General features: G+C 37.0%; 4 protein-coding genes across 5 annotated transcripts in view; 2 read left to right on the forward strand and 2 right to left on the reverse strand.

Moving 5' to 3' along the window:
- LOC134747593 (transcriptional regulator ATRX homolog) overlaps nt 1-2,048 on the forward strand; it is a 32,857-nt gene extending 30,809 nt beyond the window's left edge. Inside the window, exons 27-29 of the mRNA XM_063682188.1 lie at nt 814-920; nt 1,773-1,866; nt 1,966-2,048. Of these exons, the coding sequence (XP_063538258.1) occupies nt 814-920; nt 1,773-1,866; nt 1,966-2,048 (284 nt within the window). The remainder of the gene's footprint in view (nt 1-813; nt 921-1,772; nt 1,867-1,965) is intronic.
- A 4,760-nt stretch (nt 2,049-6,808) lies between these two features.
- On the reverse strand, nt 6,809-7,561 carry LOC134747742 (uncharacterized). The gene has a single exon (XM_063682366.1). The coding sequence runs from the start codon at nt 7,464-7,466 to the stop codon at nt 6,924-6,926; it is 543 nt and encodes a 180-aa protein (XP_063538436.1). The 5' UTR covers nt 7,467-7,561; the 3' UTR covers nt 6,809-6,923.
- Nucleotides 7,562-8,199: 638 nt separating this feature from the next.
- Nucleotides 8,200-11,461, forward strand: LOC134748058 (DNA repair protein Rev1). Its single transcript, XM_063682791.1, has one exon. The coding sequence runs from the start codon at nt 8,283-8,285 to the stop codon at nt 11,025-11,027; it is 2,745 nt and encodes a 914-aa protein (XP_063538861.1). The 5' UTR covers nt 8,200-8,282; the 3' UTR covers nt 11,028-11,461.
- LOC134748059 (tubulin-specific chaperone cofactor E-like protein) overlaps nt 11,462-25,664 on the reverse strand; it is a 37,282-nt gene continuing 23,079 nt past the window's right edge. Inside the window, exons 5-8 of one of the 2 annotated variants that reach the window (XM_063682792.1) lie at nt 18,683-18,867; nt 15,979-16,110; nt 15,330-15,429; nt 11,462-14,606 (exon numbers count right to left, since the gene is read on the reverse strand). In XM_063682792.1, coding sequence (XP_063538862.1) covers nt 14,478-14,606; nt 15,330-15,429; nt 15,979-16,110; nt 18,683-18,867 — 546 coding nt within the window. In that variant the 3' untranslated portion in view covers nt 11,462-14,477. The remainder of the gene's footprint in view (nt 14,607-15,329; nt 15,430-15,978; nt 16,111-18,682; nt 18,868-25,664) is intronic. The other variant, XM_063682793.1, reaches the window with a different exon arrangement.

The raw sequence follows: 25,664 nt of genomic DNA on the forward strand, positions 1-25,664 counted from the left end.
TGAATTCTAATTGGTGAATTAAGATACACAGTATGCACGATATTACAGATCTAGTGCATAATCCTTTACCATCGTATTTTCACGGAAACGTACGAACGTATCATGCTTTTTCAGTCAGTCTTAGTACAATAAGTACTGTGGTTGACTGAAGAAACATGACAAATACGAACGTTTCCGAGAAAATACTATGGTAACAAATTATGCACCTTTTTTTACACCTTCTACCTATATTGTCACCAGAATGCTAGCCTAATCTAACTGATGTGAAACTATGAGTCAAATTATGAATTAAGCTAGCAGTGGTCTTCAGAAGTTGATCACGTTATCCAACGATTTTTGCGTTAGTGCTTTTGTACGTTATTTTTTTACATTATAATTTTTTGTAACTCCCTTTATTCAAAATAGCAAAGGAGGCTTACTGACACTGGCGCTCATAATAATCATAATATAACTAATACTGATTCTTTTTGTTAATCTTATACTTGCTTGTAGGAAATGTGCCTCACATATTTGCTTCCCAGGCCCCCAAGATACAGGCTCAGCCTAGTTTGGGGTCCGCAAGACGTTGAAGACGTCCTAACAATGTATATCGAGTACTGGCGTTTTTTTTTTTTCAATTTAAATGTCACATTTTATTTTATCACAATTTATACATCAAAGTACTTAATCTAAATTTGTTATCATTTAAGTTTGTTATCATAAAAACAAAATATCAAAATGTTTTTTAGAATGGCATTGTAATTTAAAATGATAAATTGTAGAGTATTTTCAATAGGAATGTTTCGTTATTTACGTATTTGTATCTTTGTTTAGCCGGTGGCATGAGTGCGAGCAGCAGCCTGCAGTACGAGCCGCCGTGGCAGCGCCAGCAGCAGCAACAGCAGCAGATGCGGTTGCAGCAGCTCATGCAGCAACAAAGTGTAAGTTATTTTATTGTCCGAGTGAAGCGAAGGTCTCCATTTCAGCCATCCATCCAGCCATCCATCCATCCATCCATCTTGGGCCAAAATGCTTTTATATGTCCGGATGCTTTCCTCTACAGCGGGCTAAGCACGGTCGCATTTTTATCGCCTGTCACGTTCTAACAAGTATGTACACGTTCTAAGAACCATGCTGAGCCCGTAGGTCGCATTTTTCAATCGATTCTCGTAAAATTTTGTAAAAAGGTACGGTAATTAAACATTTTTTTTGTAGATTCATTTTTCAAAATGGCGAAGCCATGGGGGTTCGTGAAGTGCCATTAGTGTATATTTTGTTCCGGTGGTATGCGCACCAGTAGGCTGCTTATAGTTACATTCTTACATTCCAATTATGCTCAATTGTACCGATATTAATTTCTTTATCAGTCATTATGCTGTTGCTATATAATATAATATAATATAATATAATATAATATGTATATTATAAATTAATATCAGTACAATTGAGCATAATTGGGATGTAAGAAAAAATATATGTAAGAATGATAAGATTATTTTGTGTATGGAGCAATTGGAACTTGGAGCAGTTATGATTCGAAAAACATGTTTTTTTTTCTGTGCGTCCAAATAAGTTGGTCACGAATTAAGATAATTAATCGCGCCATATAGTTTATTTCAGTGGGTTTTTATAGAATAGGTGCAAGTCCCTACCTATTAGGTCTCGAGTTCGAGGTAACTGCGAATTCGTTATGTTTCATGGCATACAGCGTCAAATGGAGACCCTGAGCTTTGAAATAGTAGGGAGGATCTCGCGTTTCAGCGTTAGATTACAAACGGCGGGTTTTCTTCCAGATGGGCGCGAAGTACTACGCGGGCGGGCTCGGCAGCCGCGACCCGGTAGCCATGGCGCTGCAGCAGCAGCGCGCGCGCGAGTTCCTGCTGGGCGGCGGGGGCGCGGCGGGGGCGGGGGCGGCGCCGGGGGCGGTCGCGGGGGCGGCGGGCGCGGGGGCGGGGGCGCCCGCGCAGGGAGCGCCCGCGCCGGGAGCCGGACGCCCGCGCGGCCGCCCGCCGCTGCAGCCGCGCGCCCCCACGCAGGGCGACGTCGTCAACCTCGCCGACTCCGACTAGACACGAAGAGGTATGTCTGACTGGAGTATTTAAACCAGGCTTTCTCAAACTTTTTATCAAGTCTCAAGACTATGACATTGAATGAGACATTGAAGACTTATTTGGGAGTTTTCAGAAAAAATGGTACCATTTACTTTTTTTCGAAAAACCATCAACTTTTGGGTTATTTAGACTCAGAATCACGAGTACTATTGAAATGAGACAAATAAAAGTGTTCCCAGTTTTTCATACAAATTTTGGGTGTCAGTTTTGTAACCGTCCATACAAAATGTATGTGAAAATCCGTTACAAAACTGAGATTTTTTTGGGTACATTTTTTTTTCTTTTTAAATTGATAGTCCTCGTGATTCTGAGTAGAAATAACCCAAAAGTTATTGGATTTTCGAAAAAAAGTAAATGGTACACATTTAATAAAAAATCCCCATTTATGTATGCATAGCCTCTTACTTAAGAAGGAAGTATACTACTTACTCGTCCATACAAAAAAAGAAAATGTTTTTCCACATCTAAATATTTTCCCCTAACCCGCTATAAAGACCTGCCAGGGATCTACACAGGCGCCTATTATCAGGACGGCGGGAAATAGTGCAGAATGGAGAGCCTTGGTGCACAAAATAACGACCTCATTTGGTCGCGACCCTCAGCCACCTTGCACTTAACCTTTCGTATGCGCATGTCAAAAAATTGCCATATAAATAGCAATTGTTACAACTTCATGTTTAAGTTGAATATATATAGAGCAGATCTGCTACTAAGCATGGAAAAGGTTAACTAGACCATATTTTATTTTGATTTATTTTTGTAACCTATATTTAATATAATTTCTTTTGTTTCAGAGTCCCCGAAGTGTATAGTGAACAGATGTGTACAGTGAACGATATATAGGTGCTATGGTGTATGGATCGAGCGAGCCACATGTGGAGTTCATACCGCGCGTGTACATACCCCGGCCACGGGTCCCCGCCCCGGCCTCCGGACCACGGCTTCCCCGCCCTCTACGGACACAACCCACATTCCGCCTTTAGGCTTTACGCTCCACTACATATCAAGAATCTCATTTTCTACCCTCAATCTTATTTTAACTGGTATAACATACACAAAAGGCGGAAAGACGCAATATATCGTCTGTTTTAAATTCCAGCAAATTTGCAGCTTAATTTAATTCAAGTGTTAAAATTGCTTCTACAATATATTCCAACATTTAGCGCGTTATTTGTCTATATTAAGGATCCCCGGCAAGCTCTGTTCTCCATACAAACGCTCTCATTTTAAAACGAGTAGCTAGTTTGCTCTGAATCTTTGTACTAATAGGATTAGGTATATCTATGTCTGTAATTAGTTTATGTAACTTCAGGTACTATAGTTAAAAAAATACAGCGTTTTTAAGTTTTTCATACAAAACATGTTTTTGCTCTATTTCGGTTGTTTTATAAACTGGAGCTATATAAACTTATTACAGAGCTAGATATACCTCATGTCATTGTATGTGCAAAGTTTCATTACAATCCAACACGTAGTTTTAAAATGAGAACGAAACTGTTTGTATGGGAAGGTGAAATTCGGCCGAGTTTGCCGGGGACTCTTAACTAATATACTTCGTCTCTCCTATGGGCTACGGTCGCATATCTCATTCCCACTTTATTTTTTCTCGCAGCTAGAGCCTATGGCGTTGACTGTTTAGACTGGATATGTAAGTCGTGCTCAAATTGAAACGTGACGATTTTTCCGGGACTGGATATAAATTATTACTAATAAGGTTATCTTTCGTGTAAACGCAACATTCCTGAACGATTTGTAGATCTGCTTTTATACTCATTGTCGTATTTAAGCGCATTGGGTTGCGTTGAGGCGAACTGCGGCCTTAAGAAGGGCCGCTTGCATCGAATAGCATTTATATGATACGTGTATCTTGCTGACTTACAGTTTGCGAATCAACTGAAATTTTAATTAAACATAGTTGATATTACTAGTTATAGTATTTTTAATATTACGCCGCGATGCCGGCGGACCTTTGCGCGTTAAATTATTCAATAACATCGATGTTGAAAGGACACTCGAAGGAATGAGTGTGACATTAATACTTTAAAATATATCTCTCAGTACAGGAAAATAGTATTAAGTTGTGTTATATGTCAGTAGTTAGATTTCTTCTGTGTTTAACATCATACCACGATCCTAAAGAGGGTATATGACAAATCTTTATATCTGCACAATTAAAATACACACATAACCCTTAGTCTTATGAACTACTGATTAGTAAGGGAAACAGGAAACACCAATTTGAGGAAAGAACTATTTTCTATTTTAGAATAGGAGGACAAAAGCTTGCCAACATTTTTGTGGTCGCAAATAAATTGACATCTAGCGCTGGTTTACTACATGTACTATGAGTAGATTTGATGTTTTATACAGTATGTTGATCTATAAGTTTGAATACGAGTCCACAGTTTATCCGAGCAGCCCCAGTATTAAATGAAAACTTTTTGCTGTGACTTCTACCTTTTAAACAATCATATGTTTGACTGATTATAATTACTTGTACTTTCTTTAATAAAACAGCACATTGCAGCAAAATTTATAAATGGATAATTTAAATTGACATAATATACCTAATAGTAATTAATTGAATTTCAGAAATTTTTTGGCATTGTCTTTTGATTTTGGTGAAGATTTGAGTAATAATTTTGTACTTGGTGACAATGGTGTAGCAGTATAAAGTTTGGCGGAAAATAAGACCACTGAGTTACTAGAATAAATATTGATGTCCCAACATTATGCTGCCCCACCACATGTCTAGCATGTCCTACATGACATTTCGTAGTTAATTTATTTGACCTGCAGCGAGCAGGTGATTTAGTTGTGATATTGCCTAATATAATGTTTTTGTATACGTTTATTTTAATGAGTCGCCAACGTGACTTTAATGTTAGGTTCAGCAATTATAGATATATCTAATGTAGGGTTAAATACCTGTAACTATTCACAGTGTGACAGGTGTAGTAGTGTTTTATTTGAGAGCCGCTAAAAATATAGGTACTTTTGAAACATTCTGAATGTTGTTTTTTATATGGTTTAGATTTTTTACAGATTATTATTTTATGCTTACAATAATAATTTATAGTTACACAAATATGATAGGAAATGAGCAGTATTCAGTAATAATTTATAATTTATATTAGTTTCCATCTCTTGCATCCTGTAGGGAATATTGTTTTGTATTTGTATGGTTACTGTATTGTTCTTGTCTGGACGATGAGCTGAATGAGGACTGCTGTAATTGTTTTACTATTTATGTAATATATAATTGTAACTGTAGAAAACTTCCTATTATTTTGTAGTACAATCTATAATAAAGAATTCAGAAATATGTATTACGTGTTTTAGTTGGAAGCAAATACCCTTATTTTTACCCTTGCACTTCCTAAAACTCCAACCAAGTTGGCTCTTTAAAAATACATGCAGTTTGTGTTCAACTATTCTGTGCCATTTCTCCCAGGCTTCCTAACTATCAATAAATATTACCGATTGATAAATGCCCATGTTAGAGTAGCGAATTATTGGTTAATTACGTAAAGAAAATAGTTAAGGCAGATGGCTGATTAATTGATATACATGTAATTAAATTACTTGTAATTGAAATACATGTAGTTAAATTAATTGCAATTAACTATTTATTAATCTGTGTTGCAATTGAAATTACTATATAGTTATGTAATTACAATTACATTAATTGGTAATTAAATTACTCAATTACTTTCTTATCGAAATACACACTTAAACCAAACCGAGAATTTTCTATAGAACAATCATCTTGTGCTTTGTGTTAAATTCAAGCAGTCGTTATCAGTTCAGAATTGGTAGGTGCAGACTATTGGTAGGTGTCGACTATTGGTAGATAGGTACTAACTATTGGTAGGTATCAACGTGGTATCAACTATTGGCAATATTACGCGAAACTGCGTAGGGGGCGCCACTACCACAAACTGAGGGTCTATCGCGAAACGAGAAAATCGAAATTTCGTTATCTAACATCTCTGTTACTCTTGCATATTTGAGCGATAAAGAGGCAGGAATCAAAGAGAAAACCAATTCAAACTTAGAACTCGCTATTACATGGTAGAGCAGAAAGTGGCATCTGTGGCACAGTAATGACTTCTAATGATAATAATGTTCCACAATAGGGAATATTACGCAAAACTCTGTATAGAGGGCGTCACTAGCACAAACACAAGGCCTACCGCGAAACATGAAAATCGAAAGTTCGGTTTCCGCCTCTCTATCACTCTTGCTTATTTGATTGATAGAGGCAGATTATGAAATTTCGATTTTTACGTTTCGCAGTAGGCCACCTTGATGCATCAATATCATAGTGAAAACTTGTCAAAAAACTGTTTTTAAGGCCTAGTATGTAGTATCAGTTACTCTATGGTTTAGTATGTGCACTAGTGCTGCATTCTGGTAACAGAACATTGCAGTAATACTCCCTATTGTATTTGATTTTATGTCTACCACTCCAAGTTGGTGTCCAAAACTGCATATTTCAGTTAAAATGACAAAAATCTATATAGTAAAGTGGCTCGGACAAATCTTTAATTCACTTATTGCCTAACCTTTCGAGACCTTTCGGCTTCCTGGGTAGCCATATTTACTAGATTATGGGTCCGGGTCTCGAAAGGTTAAACTTACTTCTGCTTGTCAACAAGTATTAACAGGCAGTTTAATTCTAGGATTAAAAGAAGCAGCATAAAATACTGTTGTGGCATGTAAACATTTAATGATAATTACCAATCAATCACTAAAAGTAATTATTTTGAAGTAATTATTTCATAATTCAGTCATTTTCTTAGGATATTTGCAACAATATATAAACACATTTTAAACATTTAAATTAGGTATTCCAGTCTTAACACCAATAGACACTTCCATGTATTTTAACAGCCGTCGCGCCAAGAACCTTGCATCATCAGACTTGAACACATCTGCTGTCATCATGTCAAGTTTGAAATTACTTTTGAAAGCCACTAGCTCACCAACATTCACTGCCATAGAATTTGGTGGTAATCCACTAGAGTTTACAAGAATGACTCGACGACTCCGCAGGTCAGGGTGAACTTGCATCAAAACTTTCTTAGCCCATTCAAGGCAGAATACTCGACTGGTATCCAAGCCCAGTATAACAAAGTCGATAGAAACTTTTCCAACTAAATCGGAGCGTTCCACGACTTCTTCTAAATGGAAAGACCGTAAGATTGTCAGTTTCCACCTGAAATTTCCCTGGGCATGTATATCTGTAAGAGCTTTGGATATCTTTTCGATGATGTCAACATTTGATGATAGTACAACTACGGTTAAAAAGTTACTGCTTGTTGTAGGTCCAACCCATGGGGCAATTACAGTTGCTTCTTCAATCACAGACATTCTGCTATATGATTATTGTTCTTTTGAAGACAACATATTTATTTCTCGAATAAAAACAGACAAAATAACCGCCGTTTGTTTGAATCGGCTTCGGCTGTCAAATGTCAATGTCAAGTCAATCGTATCGTATCAAGCAACTATGCCCATATATAACCATAGAGGTTGCCAGGTTTAAAGCTCTGACAGACGGGCGTACCGGACCGCGACCTTAGTGCGGTCAAAATATCTCTTTTTCGTTCTCACTTATAGCTATCCTTTACGGATGTACGGCGGACTATCTTCCACACGATCGAACAGGTCTCGGACCGGACCAAGGATGCGGTCCGGTACGGTAGGTCTGTTATCACCTTTAAGCTCACTCCAGACTACGCGGCGCGAAGTCACGAACGCGAGTGTGGAGTCGATTTCGCTGATTAGCGAACTAGACTCCACACTCGCGTTCGCGGCTTCGCGCCGCGATTCGCACACGAGTGTGGCTCCATTATGCTTTGCTATGCCTCAATTTCAATTATTTCAAAAGAAATACCGGGTACATGGCACAGATCGTGTTCACTCATTCGTAGAAATGATGGCGTGTGGTAATGATGGTTCTTATTGCCGCTTTCCTTTACACCAAATTATATTCTTTGCACCAAATTAAGGGTTTTTAAACATTGTGTGAACTGACAACACTAACAGTTAAAATAAAATGTCAAACTGAACTGACAGGACAGCACTAACTAGTAACTACTAAGCTAAGCACGACGCGGGAACGGTGCACTGCGCAAAAACAAAAACTAAACTATATTTATTTTAATTTAATACGGCTCGAAAAGTATGAGGCGACGCGATGATAAATTTCCTGATAATGGCTTCGAAGCCTGGGGCGGTTACATGAACGCGAAAATTTCCAAATTGGAAGAGCAGTTTTCCTCCAGAGTGGGCAGTGAACATGAGAGATTATCTGATATATTCAGTGGGGTAAGCATATTTGTTAATGGATACACAATCCCCTCTGCAGACGAACTGAAAACACTTATGGCAAAGCATGGCGGTGTTTATCACACTTACCAGCGCAGTGATGATTTTATTATAGCATCAAATTTACCTGACACCAAAGTAAAGAATATGTCCTTAGTTAAAGTCGTTAGGCCAGAATGGATTACAGACAGTATCTCTGCCACAAAGCTGCTGAATTATAGGGATTACTTACTGTATGGGAACTCCAGATTGCAACCTCGACTTAACTTTGCTAAAGTCAAAAGTGACTATGATGTTGATAGAAAGCCATCAACAAGTATGCCTGAGAGCACTGTCAATAAAAGTAATGAGAAGTTAGATGATGTTCCAAATGTTGATAACACTAAGCCAATAATAAGTAATGTATCAGAAGATTTTCCCAAGAGGACAGACCACTCAACAAAAACAGCAGCAGATCCTAATTTTATTTCAGAATTTTATAATAATTCTCGATTACACCATATTTCACAACTCGGAGCATGCTTTAAACAACATGTAAATGACCTAAGAGAGACCAGCAATTATCAATTTCCTGCTCGAACACAGTTAAAGGAGAAAGTTCTTGCATTAAATAATGCCAGCTGTCTATCACAAGTAACGTTTGAGGGTGGAAAAACAATCATGCATATAGATATGGACTGTTTCTTTGTATCAGTAGGGTTACGAAAGATACCGGAGCTGCGAGGGAAGCCTGTGGCTGTCACACATTCCAAGGGAGGACAAGGCAGACCCAAAAGGGCAGGAGTAGACAGGGATACTGAATTCAATTTATACAGAGAAAAGCAGGCTAAAAAATTAGAAAAAGCCACTGGTATAAATGAAGATATCAAATTGGAGACTAGAGTTGATGCCATTGGAGATGAGGATGAGAAATATGGATCTATGAGTGAAATAGCATCATGTTCGTATGAGGCTCGAGCAAAGGGCATTAGCAATGGTATGTTCATGGGTGCAGCTTTAAGATTATGCCCAGACTTACAAACCATTCCATATGATTTTGATGGATATAAAGAAGTGGCTTACACATTATACAACACTGTTGCTCAATACACTCTTAACATTGAGGCAGTGTCTTGTGATGAAATGTACGTTGATTGTAGTGAGCTATTAAAGGATTTAGATATTACTGTTCAAGACTTTGCAACTATATTGAGAAAAGAAATAAGGACTAAAACCGGGTGTCCTTGTTCAACTGGATTTGGAGGCAACCGCTTGCAGGCTAGGTTAGCAACAAAGCGAGCAAAACCAGATGGCCAGTTCTTCCTGTCTGCAGATCTTGTTGAAGATTTCATTTTTGACATTAAGCTGAGGGATCTACCTGGAGTGGGGAGGCAAACTGCTTCAAAATTGGAATCTCTTGGTCATCAGATATGTGGCTCCTTACAGAATCTCAGTTTAGCATCTTTGCAACAACACCTGGGTATCAAAACAGGCCTTCAGTTGTATGATCAGTGTAGGGGTCGAGATAATAATCCCCTAACATTCCATACTGTGAGAAAATCTGTATCAGCTGAAGTTAACTATGGAATTAGATTCGAGAATAATGAGCAGTGCATAGAATTTTTAAAACAATTGTCAGCTGAAGTCCACACAAGAATGGTACAATTTAAAGTTGTGGGGAAATGTATCACTCTAAAACTTATGGTAAGAGATGAAAAAGCACCAGTAGAAACTGCAAAATTTATGGGGCATGGGTTTTGCAATGTTATAAACAAGTCAACTTCTTTACTCAATGCTACAAACGATGTGGAAATCATAACTAGAGAAATAATCTCTCTTTGTAACAAACAGAAGATAGACCCTAAAGAAATGAGAGGTATAGGGATACAGGTCACAAAATTAGAATCTTTAGCAAATAAGGGTCAAGCAAAAGGAGCTATGAGCAAATTCCTTGTCAATACGAATTCAATTAAACAAGAAAGTAGAAATACGGCAAATCCTCCAGAAATCGTGAATAAAGTCAAATCTGAGCCGGTTCCAAAGCCTACAACACCCAAAAAAACAAAAGTACAATCGCCAAAAAAATCTCCATTGATAGGTTCCAATAAAAGTTCTCCTGTCGCCGCTGGGAAAAGGCGAGGTAGGCCTCCCAAAAATCTATGTTCAAGAGCACAGGTATCAACTTCAAAAAACCTTATGAGTAAATTTTTATATGGGCAGAGTAACTACAACCCCCCATACAAACCACCTATACCTGTACAACCTGTAGTTAAACAAGAAAAAAGGGAAGTTAAGAAAGAAACTAAAGAAGTAAAGAAAGAATCTACTCCTAATCAGGGTTTACTAGATCTTCCATGGGACAAAGTACGAGAACTGCTAAGAGCTTGGCTAGAGAGTGGCCAAACTCCCTTACCTTACGATATTAATTTGATCGTCACATATATGCGAGAAATGGTTATCAACAAGAACATAGACAAGTTAAACATACTTTTGAACTTTCTGAGGAGAAGAATTCGAGAAATGAATAGCAGCAGTTGGATGGAAGTTTATGAGAATATAATGGAACAAGTCCAGAACACAATGGTCGCTGTTTATGGGAAAAAGCTGTGGGTTGGTAATTAACGGTTTAATACGACGACAAGCATTGTAATGATGACTGCCAGTATCAAGATAATGCCTACCCTTGTAAGGTGTAGCTACCTATCTTACGACAGCTAAAGTCGTTCTCGGCGCTGTGGACTTGACAATTGATGATGATGATGATGATGATCATTATTGTTATTGAGTTGTGCCCATGTGATGTGCTAAACGTTGAAATGTTTAAACTATACAAAATAACCTCCTCCTTTTTTGAAGTCGGTTAACCACCGGTTTGCACCGGCACCGCAGGTCCAACGCTAAAAACTGATTAATCCGTCACAGACCACAGAGCAACATAGACCTACGTGCATGTGCATAAAATTCAATTTCAGTTTTGACACTTAGATGACGTGGCGTCCGAGTGACAGCTTTTGTGTTTGACACAGCATCGAAAAGGTTAATAAAACAAACAATCGTTACAATTATTTTATTTATTTTCCATTGTTTCTATTATACAAGACGACCATTTAATATACTTCTTACGATATCAGATACATGAATTTAGCGAAGTTATTGCATGTATCACTTTAATAAGGCTGCCATGCAAGATTCAGTCGTGCATGCAAGTTAGTATACATCCATTGAAGATATTCTAACCATTTAACGTCTTTGGCAGCTCCAGACATCACATGACAATTTTTATATTTGCTTGAACCAATAGCAGATACAATGTATTGCAAATTCAAGGTGCAGCCAACTGCAGCGCAAGCTACGTAAGTTTTTTAATTGAATTGATTTTAAAATGAGAATCGTTCCTCCTACACCAGAGAGCCTACCGCGAACCACGTTCGACGTGTTGCCTCTCTGTAGCACTTGTAAATTCATACGTAAGTGTGAGAGGGAGGCAACACATCGAACGTTGTTCGCGGTAGACCCTCAGGCAGGGGGGTGTCACTGCGCAGTTTAGGTATATTTGGCCGGCGCACCGCCCGGGCAGGTGTATGGCAGTGGGCTGCCGCTCGCGCAAAATTGAAAATACGCAATGGCTTCGAAACCTAAATCGCGATCTAATCTGTATAAAAGATAATGTTCTGTTTATGGATGTCTGAATAAACGGAAGAACAAGGTAGCAGAAATTTTTTTTTTTAAATTCCGGACTAAATTGTCCGACATGTTTTCAAAGGAATAAGTACTTCTGTGGCATACCTACTTCCGTCAGAATCAGACATACTATCTCCGGCTAAAAATTCTATGTTTACGTTTGTAATTCCTACATATTTATCTTAAAAATAATAAATCAGTAGGTATAGGTACAAAAACTTGTCAAGTGACAACCCCGTGCCGACACTCGCAGCTCGGTCATAAAACTGCGTCGCGCAAAGAAGATTCACGGTTCGTGCGCGGTTATAAGTTTCAATTTTGCTTGCAGGCGGCGAGTGTAGGTATAATTTTGTACCTAAATCTGGCTTTTGTGAAGAAGTGAATTTTCTGTACGGTAGTACTATTAGTTATTCTGTGCCTCAGGACTGCAGGAGCGACCTATTACCTACGCACGTTTCACAAGATGGGGTTGCTAATGCAAAAAATATTGCGAGAGTTTATTAACACATTATGGACTTTTGTTCGAAATAAATGATTATTGATTGATTGATTAGCCCGATTATTCGGGTAGATGGGGTTTTCAAAATGAGATGATTTGATTTGACCTCATGAAAGGCCTTTTTTGTGAGAAGTTGATAATGCGTAGCGTGCGCCGCAGTGGCTTCACCGTTACAGTCAGTAGAATCGTGTAATACTAATGATTTTGTAAGAACATTATCTTAAGTAGAACTTGATTATCGTAATATACTTTTAAATGTACCAATACGGTATCACTCATAAAATGGCAGTTAGTATCACTTCACGTTTCGTTAAACACTTATTTAGACGCGTTACTGAAAAATGTTAGATGTCGAGATATACCTACGAGAATTCATAAAAATAATATAACACAAGAAGTAAATTATTTTTTTCAAAGTTAATAAATTTATAATTTATATCACAGTTGCTAATCGCAATAAAGGTAAAACATTAAACTTCACTTAATTTTTAAGAAATATAAGTTCATTTATAATTTCGATACAGTCATATTTCCATAAAATATTGGAATATATGTATACTTTTTGTAGCTATAACCCGATATGTTGTATACAAATCAAATTTGTAATTAAATTAATAATAATGTACTTTTTACTTTATAAGTTCAAACCTAAAACTACTTGTGACGATAAATATATAAAGTCCAGCTAAGTATTTGTGTGATGGTAAATAACAATTAGGTACCGACAAAAAAATCTACGAAAAGTAAAAAAAAAACTAATTCCACAACACATTTGTTAGTCTAAAGAACACTTAAAAATAATGCTTTATTCTCAGTGGCTTAACAACTGAGAGGTCTGTAGCAAATCATCTGATTTTATTAGGATCCTTCTGCGCTTATGGCTTCTCAGACTAGGGCCCGTGGCGTTTTGTCCGCTCTGCCTCCCTGTAGGCACGTACGCCATTGAATTCCACTAGTAAAACAATTACCACATGGCATTTAAGTTAGGGCCGGTTTTTGAAACTTAGGTCCTTTTACAAGCTACTTCCATTTCATATAAAAATATGCTTTAGCTCTTAAAGCTACTTTGCTATTGGTGTTGAAATACTAAGAACTTCGAATCTGTATTAGGTTGCCGTTAGACTGCCTTCGTTGATCAACTTTTTACATATAGTTATGCAATGGTGCATGTAAAGCTGGAGCAAGTAGAGCAATTTATAGTAGCAATTGTTTTGACAGGTAAACTAGATGGTGCTGCACGGCGCCACAGTGTATGTAGATTTTTAATTTTTAAAATTGTGTGAAGATGTCAGTCCACGAAGGTTCAACGCAAAAAATTGTTGAAGGCGATTATCGCTTTCCATTAAAGGAAAACCACTAACGCCATCTGCTGTCAACACCATCATTTAGCTGTCAAAATCGATTAAGGATATATTTTTCAACTGTGTAAAACCTTGTACCCACCTGCTTGCAGCCCTAAAAGAGCGGGAGATGGTTATCTGCTAGACTGTTTATGTAGATATATCTATCTCTTTCTCACTTTAGCAGATAGCTGCTTTTTCTTTTTACAGGACTGAAAGCAGGACCAGGAGTACTTGGGTTTATAGTCTATTCCATATGGATCTGCAAAAAAATGTGTCACTAGTCGTTCCGCCAATGACATAATTCCATAGACATTAGACACAAAAACTGGTACCTTATTGGCCGTACGACTGTCCTGGTTTTTTGTTTATAATATTTAATAATTGGCATTGATTAACGTGTCTGAATATTACTCAAGAGCTTTACCTACAAATCAGACATCTTCAAAATTCTAACTATAAATCCAAGTGAAATAGACTTCTAATACAGTAATTTTGTCTATGGTATTTACTTAACGTCAACGCTGTAAACTATGGGTTCTCGACGGCGTTTCACGCGGTCGAGTTGGCGGAGATCGAGTGCTTCAGTTTCGAGTCGATGATGATCTCGTCGCCCGACCGGATGTTGTAGGAGTAGAGCTGCTTGGTCGGGTACTTCATCTCTTCCGGGCCCTGATGGCACTCGAGGAAATTTAATTTATAAATTTATAGAACAGAATAGAATAAAATTTATTCAGGACGCTTAAACAACAAAAAAATTACAAAAAACATGTCACAAAACGTTTAAAACGTCACTGAAAAGGTTTCCACTCAGCTTGGTGTCAAGGTAAAATACTTATGTTTAGTGGCTGATCTCAGATTATTTTATCTCTTATTAGGATTAGTTAGATATACGAACTTGCTTAATCTCATTTATATAGCTACGTTGCCTTTTTTGGAAGGGCTTCCACGGAAGACCAGCGTTGAGGTATTCAAATTTTATTATTATATTATATTCCGACTGTAATAATACACATTTACTGATTACATAACATTTTACATTTTGTTTCTCCAAAAAAACCAGTGCCTTATTATATCAGTTGTCTATAAAATCAACAGCTATCACGGTTCATGAGATACAGCCTGGTGACAGACAGACGGACAAAGGAGTTTTAGTAATAGGGTCCCGTTTTTACCCTTTGGGTGAAAACATTCAAGGGCTCCGTTTCTGCCATTTTGGCTATGGAACCCTAAAATATGATACAAAAGATGGATAGATGTAGGTACTGTGTGAGAGAAGAGTAAGACGACATGAAGAAAACGTATGTAAATAGAACTTTAATCAGACAGGGCTGTCGCTAGGGAAGGGAGATATGAAAGGCATACAAGTTGGCTTTAGTTTAGTATAGAGGTTTAGGTATCTACCTGAGAATCTCTGAGTTCTTGATCGACGTAGAAGAGTCTCATTTTGGCCGCTGGAAAGCCGGCCAATCGCTCCAGCCTAGTCTTCAGGTCAGCGACAGTTCTGAAATAAACAAAATCCAAGATTAACAATAAAAAAAAGGAATAATAAAACACAAATGTGATAGTGCTCAAGCAGATGGAGCAATGTATGAAAATGAAGTTCTTATTCAAATTGTCTAAGTAATTAAATTAATCATCACCATTTGGGTGTAGCCAAAAAATAGGGAAAAACTATAAAATCATAAACTAAACATTTCTAAGCACATTTAGAGCTTACTGTACCTATTTTCAATTCATAGTTTGGTAACTATTTTACAATAAACAAAGTAATAGACAGATATGCGAAATCAAAACCGCGAGGTATGATCATCACCTCTTTTATTTCAACGTATTCTACGCGTTCTGTCGTGCCTTGCGTCCAGGAATAGCGTAGTGTATTAAGAAACAGGAAAAGGGTTCTTGAAGAGAATACCTATAGGTACGACTTTTACCACACCTAGTTATAAAAAGTGGCTCCCTGTTTCAAGGTTCCTCTAGAAACAGAACCAACTAAATATGAGATAACGCGTAGGATAGTACAATAGGTGCACCCTTTTTCGTTGTTCTGTACCTGTAAACGTCAACGGTGCGAACTTCGCTGTTCTCTCCACAGGTAAAGGTGATCTGCACCCGCTTCTCGGGTCTCAGGTCCACGGACACCAGCGGGTCCAGCTTGCCGTGCACGCCCACCAGCTCCCAGTACCTAGAAAAAAATAGTTGAGAGGTCTCATTATGACGTAAGTGGACGACTGCGCGAGAAGGCCTTTCTATACAAATGTAGTCCCCATTTATCCTCTCTGGATATTATTAACTTTATAGAAAATATTATTACACAATTTTATGTAGCTAAAGTAACCACAAAACTATACCCCTGCGTTTTTTTTTCGTAGTTGGAGCATGTAAAAAATTGTATGGAAGCCCGGTCCATTGAGGCTTTTATCATTATCATACCAAAGCATTTAATAAACATCATTCAAAGTAGTAATGTAAGTTTCCCGTGGAGTTGTTAATCCGCAATACCTATCTAATCCTAGCCCGTTTAAAATACTTGTGTTATACATTTATGGTATTCAGATTACATAATAGGCATTTTAACTAGGTAATAGAGTTCCTAATAATATAATAGCGGAATGTTTATCGCGACCTTCATGTGTTTCGCCATTGTACCAAATACGCATCATATTAAATTCATAGACTTACATAGACATATTCATAGCTATACACATTTCCGCCTTATTTCCAATGGCATAAGGTCTAAAAGTGTATAGCTATGTGCGGCGCGAGGTATCATTGAAATTTGCATGCAACTTTAGTCATTTAGGTCGCAATTTCAGTGCGAATTCTCTGCCCACACTTGATCATAATTATTGACCTTCAAATCCAGTGTTATTTTCCATGTAACTGCACATAATTATATGTACGCTATAACTATAATATGTACCTATATATTATCTCTTAAGTAAACAAAGAGAGTAATAGAAATGGAGAAATAACCACGTTTTGTTGGGTTTCGATTTTTATCTTAACGAAAATCCTTATATTTATGCCATGTCCGTCCCCGTCCCGTTCATCTTAGCTCAGAAACGGCTCAGGTATAAAGACCTAAAAATTCGGTTTCTGCTAGCAAATCAATAAAAGTTCCCTCGAGAGGCGATTCCGCTGGTGAAATATTTTTCAATACTGTATCTATACTACAATCGGACACCTATACATATAATATTGATTTACTAGCTGTTGCCCGCGACTTCGTACACGTGGATTTGTATGTTGGTGGTTATATATTCTACATGAGCATAATATAGAACATTATGCAGCAAAAGATATTAGTAGGGACGGTTAATCATTTGTTAATAATTATACAACACATGAAATTTGTCTTTCACAAACTACGAAGTTTCAAGACCCTAACTGAAAAAAATTGTTCCCGATATAATCCCTCTCGACCCTCTTAGAAGATTTACAAGTCCACTATTAAAAAAAAAAATATTCGCTCCCGGAACTATTAATACAAACTTTTCAACAACAGTGACAAGTTCCTAGCTTAAAAGAAAATTTGTACCACATATAAACTTACATCCTCTTTTTAACCCCTTTAGGGGTTGAATTTTTAAGAACGTTGAAATAACTTTTTTGGAATCCTATACAATGCCTTTCTAAGAAGTTTCAAAGCATTTGTAATAGATTCACTTTCAACCCCTTTTTAACCCTTTTAGGGGATGAATATTTAAAAACGCTGAAATCACTTTTCTTGTATTCTAATAACATGCCTTTCTAGTCGCGCACTTAAAAAAATGTTCGACCTCCATACAAACTTTCTACCCCTTTTTCACTACCTTAAGGGATGAATTTTCAATAATGCTGAAATAAGTTTTTTTCTCTTTTAATTATACATATTTCTATGAAGTTTTAAGTACCTAGCTTAAAATAAAATTAGGACCACGACAAAATTTCAACCCCTTTTTAACCACTTTAGGTGATGAATTTTTAAACACGCTGAAATCACTTTTCTTGTATTCTAATAACATGCCTTTATGCAAAGATTCAAGTCGCGCACTTAAAAAAATGTTTGACCTCCATACAAACTTTCTACCCCTTTTTCACCAGGGATGAATATTCAAAAACGCTGAAATTACTTTCTAGTATTTTAATAATATGCCTTTATACAAAGTTTCAAGTCCCGCACTCAAAAATTATGAGCTCCATACAAACTTTCAACCCTTTTTCCACCACCTTAGGGGATGAATTTTGAAAAACTCCTTAGTGGATACTAACGTCATAAAAGCTATCTATTGTGAAAAATTCAGCTTTCTAGGTCCAACGGTTTGGGCTGGGCGTTGATTAAAGTAAGTCAGTCAGTCAGTTAGTTAGGACTTTTACGTTTATATATATATATAGATAGATTAAATGTTTACTATACCTATCTATAGTAAACATTTAATAAATCAATATTATATGACATTCTTACACATATTGACTAAGTCCCACAGTAAGCTCAAGAAGGCTTGCGTTGTGGGTACTCAGACAAATATATACATTTATAATATACAAAAACATAAATACATACAAAACACCCAAGACTCAGAAACAGATCTGTGCTCAACTGCTCGTCACACAAATAAAAATGCCCTTAGGTACCGGGAGTCCGGGAATAAAACAGAATTACACCTGGGCCACCTGGCTAGGCTTCATCAGGCAGCGGTAAAGAAAATCGGATATTCTTATGCAGGAGAATGAGATGGAAATTTTTCAGTTTATTTTTACTAAAAACCATTTACCTATCCGGGCGGTCGCTTTCCGGCTTCTCCATGTAGTACCGAATGAAGGCCCTCTCAGCGGAGTCCCGTTCCTCCTCGGGCACCGCTCCTCCTCCGTTCAGGGTGCGGACACGAGGCAGTCGCGCCACCAGCAGCAGCCGCCGCTCGTGCTCCGTGGATTCCAGGCGCTCCCATAGTGGCCAACCCTGAAAAAATAAAATAATAATAAGATGGACTGGATCGATGTAGTCTGTTTGTGTTTTGGGTAAGTCGACTAAGCCAATTCGTATGATGATTAGACATTTTTATAGTGTATTTATTTCTGGGGAGGATATGGAGTGAGTGACCAATAATCAATTGCATCAAAGCAATATAAAATCCAGAAATGACAGTCATACTTAGTTATAGAAACAGCGTGCTCGAAACGCGCCGAATAAGTAAGAGCAACAGCTGCAGATCTATTAACTTCACTGATGCTCACCAGACATTAGACGCACTAAGTAATGGTTCCCTCTAGTGTTGCAGATTTTTTTTTGACATTTTTGTATTGCATAATGTTACTTGGCACAAATGTCGTTTGGCAGAATTACCTTTCGCATACTGCTTGTCGCATACTATTACTTCGCAGAATTTCTTTTTGCATAATATTATTTGGCAGAAAATCCTAACCTAACCAACTTAGAAAATTCTGCCAAATGACTATTATGGCAAGTATATGCGAAAGTATCATTCGACTAAAAGTTTTCTGCGATACGTGTTATGCGAAGTGTATTTATGACAAATAATATTCTGCCAGATGAGGGGAACCCCTAGCTACCTCATCTTTCACGAGTGAAATAGAGCTCCAGATCAGATATATCTTAGCCTAGCCTATAGAGGGAAAATAAAACTACAATAGGTAGGTAAGTACATTGGTACATTTATAAACGAACGCATGCTCTCCAGTATAAATATATCCGGGTTCCCATTATTATACAGTCACGAGTTCAGCAGACGAACAAAGCGATCCTCGGAGAAACAAAAAGTGTGGAATATTTAAAAGGTCTCTCAAGGATAGGACAACCTTCCTTATTCGGCGTTCGAACTTCGCAAGCGTAGACCGTTTTGCTATGAAATCGATGGTAAGTAGTATTTATTAATAGGCTATGAACGTCGTCAACTGGATTTTCAAAAATCGGCTTTTGACAACCAGAGCTATCACATGATGGACAGAGCCGTACAGCGCCATCTACATCAGCTGACAAATTCGAAGCATGAATTTAAGTATTTTAGACTACACATTACATATCTTATGACTTAAATCAATGAAATAAGTCTCAATTCCACTCAATATAACAAATTGTTAGGAATTACGCGCGCATAATTAAGTCCAGGCAATATATGCGTATAATGAAATAGTCTATTCCGGTAATAATATCCGCAGTACAGATTCTTTGTTTGCACGATTAAATGTGATCAGCCTTGCCGGCCGGTATTGACTAAAAACGGAAGACGGAACCTGCGTGCGTCACACACAGGCCCTGAGTATGCTTAGTCCCTTAAATAAAGTAATGCCCTCAATACATATTGACGGGCCAAATGACCCCTTGTTGGAGTTCAGTGTTCTGCCGTGCTAACAACATATGCAGTAATCGCAGTTGAAAAGACATGCAATTGTTTATCTTGTTCTCTTTGAATAAGTTTTAAACGTTATTTTTCATGCAAGTACTGCACATGCGATAAGCAGGCCAGTGTTTTAGTCTCCGCTTCGAATTGTGAAAGTAGTTTCAAGTTCTATCAATTCACAATTGTCAAAAAAGTATTATCTTCGAGTACCTATAGGCTTCAGGTTCCATTCATTTTTGTGTTCAAATGTGTGAGTTGCGGAAAGTTTCCCAAAAACATGGAAAAGTTCTCGGAAATTTTAGCGAAATTTCACCGAAAATAAAGGAAACTTTCATATTGGAAATTTTGATTTCTATAAAATTATGAGAAGTTTCCAAGTGGAAATTTTAAAATTTTGGAAACTTCCCGACCACGCCACATCAGTATTTTTGGAGAACAGTTTAACTTTATGGTACCAAATTTTACCTAAGTTCAACTGATTGCTTGTTGCTTAATTAAAGCATGAAAAGGCGGGTAACGAAATCAAACGTTCTTAATTGGTAGCCAGAAAGTAAACAACAATAAAAATATGAACTGTAAAAGGGAACACAACAGTACAGGCCGAGTTATCGCTATTAAACTTTTATGACAATCTGTAGGAAGATATTCGCTTTATTAGTTGGTCAAGCAAATCTTGTCAGTAGAAAAAGGCGGCAAATTTAAAAAAATGTAGGCGCGAAGGCATTCTTATCGTCCCATAGAAAATTTGAATTTCGCGCCTTTTTCTACTGACAACATTTGCTTGACCAGCTATATTTGATACTGTAGGTAATACATACTGATACTGTATAGTGCGACATAAAATAGTAGAAATAAAATAAAATTGAACTAACAAATTTCCATACAAAATTGTTGCCATGTTTAAGCATTTTACGTCAAAAATGTGACAGTTACGTAGGAAGTGGCGCCCTCAATAATTTTCTACAATTTATTTTCGGACTATACATATAGGCTCTGTGGAACCAATGATATCGGGCATACATTATATTATAGGAAAATTCAAATAGGAATAAACAAAATGGCGTCCGTTCTAGCCGGTAACGGTTCCGTTCCAACTCGTTAATTGCGGATATTGATTTCGTCCCGAGGTCCGGTGCAATCGCAATGTCGTAATCCATTGAAATGCACTAAACGGATGGAGGGTGCGATATACTAACAACAACACATTTGTAGGCCTTATGTAGTTGTAATAAAGTATACCAATGGTCAGTGAATTGTGTAGTCTACACTGTAGACGATGGTTATGTAGTTTGCTTTTTATAATATTATGCATTTCAGATACGGAATAGGCGATACTGTAAATTATAACACGTGGAAATATCTGAACGTAGTTACTATCGATTACATTGATAACATTTAATTGTATTGTATCGAGTATCAGCAAAATCCATGAACATTGGTACCATAATAATCGGTTAAATAATTATAGACCATACTGAGGAAGAGAAGGTATGAAATATATTATGGTATATGTATAAAGCTGCCATGTCGAAAGCGGAAATTCTATAGATACTTACCTAATGAGTGAAAAACTGCAATAGCGGATGGCACATGTAGGTACTTACATTCAGCATTAAAACTACCGGCGCCTTGTGTGCTCGTATAATACTCGTATATACATGTGATGGGGACTGTGTGTAGTAACGTAATGTAATAATCGTATCTCCATGGAAATTACTACATACTTGATGCAATTATTTAATTATAATTGTAACCAACAACATCTTAGATCATCGCCACTTCCTTGATAGATCTTAGGATAAGATGAAACCTATGTTCTAGGTTCTAGGAAAACAGGTAGAAGCTATAGTCATGCACGTGGCGAGGTACGTTTGATTTAATCGGGCAGACATTTTAAAGACAATACTAAATGTGAAACAATGATATGTTGGAATCGATTTGGTTTTAACAGTAAAAATATATTACTTATGTATTACTTTCTGGAATTCTTTCGGGATCGTATCGTATTCCGACGCGAAATTAGATATATAGACTCTCATGGAAACTACCAAAACCTTGTATATGAAAGAGTATCAAAGTGCTAATTCTAGACTACAAATATGTTGAGAACAGTGCCGAGGATAAACCTACGTACGTAGACTCTTTATTCAAGTAAGAGCCGAGTAAGAGGCAATGACTTCAAATATATAATAACGTCACAGTGAATATATAGGTATTATGAATTACGATATGCGAATAAAATAATAACTTTACAAAACGTAGGTAATACACGTAGAATGAAGGCAAAGTTAATTTACCAGCAAAGTAAATGACTAGTTGAGCAAGCGGCTTGTCGTAATGATAGCAAAAACTACTTTTGCCAAAGGAAACCGTCATGTTGTGCGAGGTGCGAGTGAAGTAAGACTGGTGCCCTTCAATACTTGGTTGTACCTGTACCTAATCTACTTATTATCAACATTTGATATACATTGTGCAACGAAAAAAAAGAAAGCGTCACTCTTGTACCTACTTCACTTGTCAAAAAATAATGATAAAAACCAGCTATCATAGAGAAAAACAACTAAGTAAGTATGCAGATTTATGCTTAAAATTAAATAAAAATATAAACTAAATTAGTATAGGCACCTTAGTACCTAAGAGGCATAATTTCTTTTATTTCGTACCCCATGAGCGATATTCTGATCATTTAAAAATGTATTAAAGTTTTGATATTGTATTGATTGATATGATACGATCGCCTGCACTTTTCGGCACACGCGAAAGGCACTGCGAGTTGTGCTAAGGTCGCATCATAACAACATCAAAATGTTAACAAATTCTAAAATCAGTATGGATCGTTTATTTATTTATTTATTGTGTTGTTCTCTTTGTTATTTGTTATATAAACCGAACGTGACCTGTTTTCCCTTCTCTTCTAAGTTATACGATTCCCCAATAGAATATGCACACGTTCGTAAAAGTTTCCATACTTTATGACGTTCCCTGACGGGTCACGGACGAGACTACATTATTGCCCTTTCTCCGCGACAATAGAAATTGCAGCCATGTCGACCTGAGGCTAGAAGGAGTGCAATATTGCAAGTAAGAATAGAATGCATTACCCTACTTAGTCGGTTTACGTTCCCGGTGCCCCTTTCCCCTTTGAATTTGATGCTAATATTATACAAACATGTTAGCACGACAATATATGTTGTTTTTCTATATGATGCTGATGCAGCTTTTGTAACCATGTGTCTATTTTGCAAGAAATACGAGTAAAAGTTGCAATTAAGTTTTTGTTTGTTTGCAATGAAAGATAACTAAGAGCTTTAGATAACATTTTGTCATATTTACCTCTTTACGATCACGCAATTACAAATGAACGTACAACCTTCATTAGTTGGTTCTATAAATCGGTCAAAATGTTAGAATGGATGAGAGAAATCATGACCTCAACTTTACTATAAATTACACAATGTCTACCATTAATTTTGTATGCATGCGATTTTACTTCATCGAATTTATTAATATAAATATGTGCATGTTTATATAATTGAAAGTTTTACGCCTCAATTTATCAGAATAAAATCCTTACTGAATCTCAATAGGCGCATCAGTATTCAAGACATGTGAATTTAAACTAATTTGCCAATAAAATGTTTTGCAGTTCATAATGGTTTAGAAAAACTTAGTATTTTTAAAACAACGGTATCCTACACGTAACTGTTTAAAAAATCTATATCTCCAAAAAGTGTAAGGTATAATGTATTATACTTATTTTCTCAAGTCATTAGATGAACCAAGATGAACTCAAACAACACCTCAACACAAACTTCAATCAAACAAAGAGCCGCGCAGAAGGCGTAGGTGTAGCGACCGTTGTGTTCGTCTTATGTATGACATGATTTTATGATTCACTGGCCGATGAAGACTGGTAGGTATTAGGTACCGGTGTTTTCCCAATTTTAAAAATACACTAGGTGCGCCTGTGGGTCTATCCGCATGGGATTCAGTCGGTTGCCATTTCCATCCATCCATCAGGGGGTTTGGAAATCAAACGATAAAGCAACTAGCCTAATTTGTTTATTTACCCTTTTTAGGGATGAGAGGTATATAGAGTTTTCATTGATTCACGGTTAGTTTCACTAGACTTATATCGACCGGGAAATATGGGCCGTGGCGCCCGTGGCCGATGGACGGTCCATACCCTGGTCAAAATAAGTCTAGTGAGAGGTATCAGTCACCGAACATCATTCAATTTTAAAATAAATATCATTACATTCATTATTCCTCGACCTCGTCGTCCTTAGTGAATCATTGCTATAATAACAGATCGTTTTGTGACCGATAAAAAACCGGCCAAGTGCGAGTCGGACTCGCGTTCCAAGGGTTCCGTACATTACACAGTTTTTAACAACGAAATGTGATATTGTCTTCGGTTACCGCGATAGTTACTCATGAAATAAAACTATGAAAACGGATTATATCGCGTATATTGAATTTATAATACATCCCGACGTTTCGAACTCTTATAAATAAATAAAATATATATATATTAAATAAAAAAATATATATTTTTGCATTTTGTAATTTTTCCTCAGTCACCCGTTGACCACGAACGCTGTAAAGAGTTCGAAACGTCGGGATGTATTATAAATTCAATATACGCGATATAATCCGTTTTCATAGTTTTATTTAACGAAATGTGAGTGAAATGTCTTTAAAAACCCGTAGGGGTCGGATCAAAAACTCAGTAATTAAGTCTGACTCACGCTTGGCTGCACATTTCTAATAGGTTTTCCTGTTATCTAGTAGTTTTGGAGATAAAGGGGGGGGGGGGGGGGGGGGTTAATGGTCATTGTTTGTCTATTTGGTTTAAGAACTTCTTAACTATTTATTTTAAAATTACAAAAAATATATATTTGAGTTTCTTAATATAAGGTCTTTCATTTGATATGTAACACGATATAGTTTGAAAAACTTTTTTTAATTTCTCATTTACCCCCCAAAAGTGGCCCCCATATTTAAAATTCATTTGTTTACGTTACGTTACATTACATGTCCGTCTTTGGGTCACTAATTTACATATGTGTACCAAATTTCAACTTAATTGGTTCAATAGTTTTGGAGCAAATGGGATGTGACAGACGGACAGATAGACAGACAGACGCACGAGTGATCCTATAAGGGTTCAGTTTTTTCCTTTTCAGGTACGGAACCCTAATAAACAATTACAATTTGCCCTTCAGAGGAACGTTGAACCTGATACGTAGGTAATTTTTAAAAGTCAAATGACAACAAAATAAGGAAACTTGTTTCTGGCCAAAAAAAAAATCATCACAATATAAACAAAAATCTTTCCTGTTATTATTTCATTCTACAATGACCAAATATTATTCAGGTGTATATTTCCGTAAGG

The sequence above is a fragment of the Cydia strobilella genome, chromosome 15, assembly GCF_947568885.1.
Source record: "Cydia strobilella chromosome 15, ilCydStro3.1, whole genome shotgun sequence".
Lineage (NCBI taxonomy): Eukaryota > Metazoa > Arthropoda > Insecta > Lepidoptera > Tortricidae > Cydia > Cydia strobilella.

Excerpts from the sequence above, each read along its gene's own strand:
- LOC134747742 (XM_063682366.1), bottom strand. The coding sequence starts at position 7,466 with ATGTCTGTGATTGAAGAAGCAACTGTAATTGCCCCATGGGTTGGACCT.
- LOC134748058 (XM_063682791.1), top strand. The coding sequence starts at position 8,283 with ATGAGGCGACGCGATGATAAATTTCCTGATAATGGCTTCGAAGCCTGG.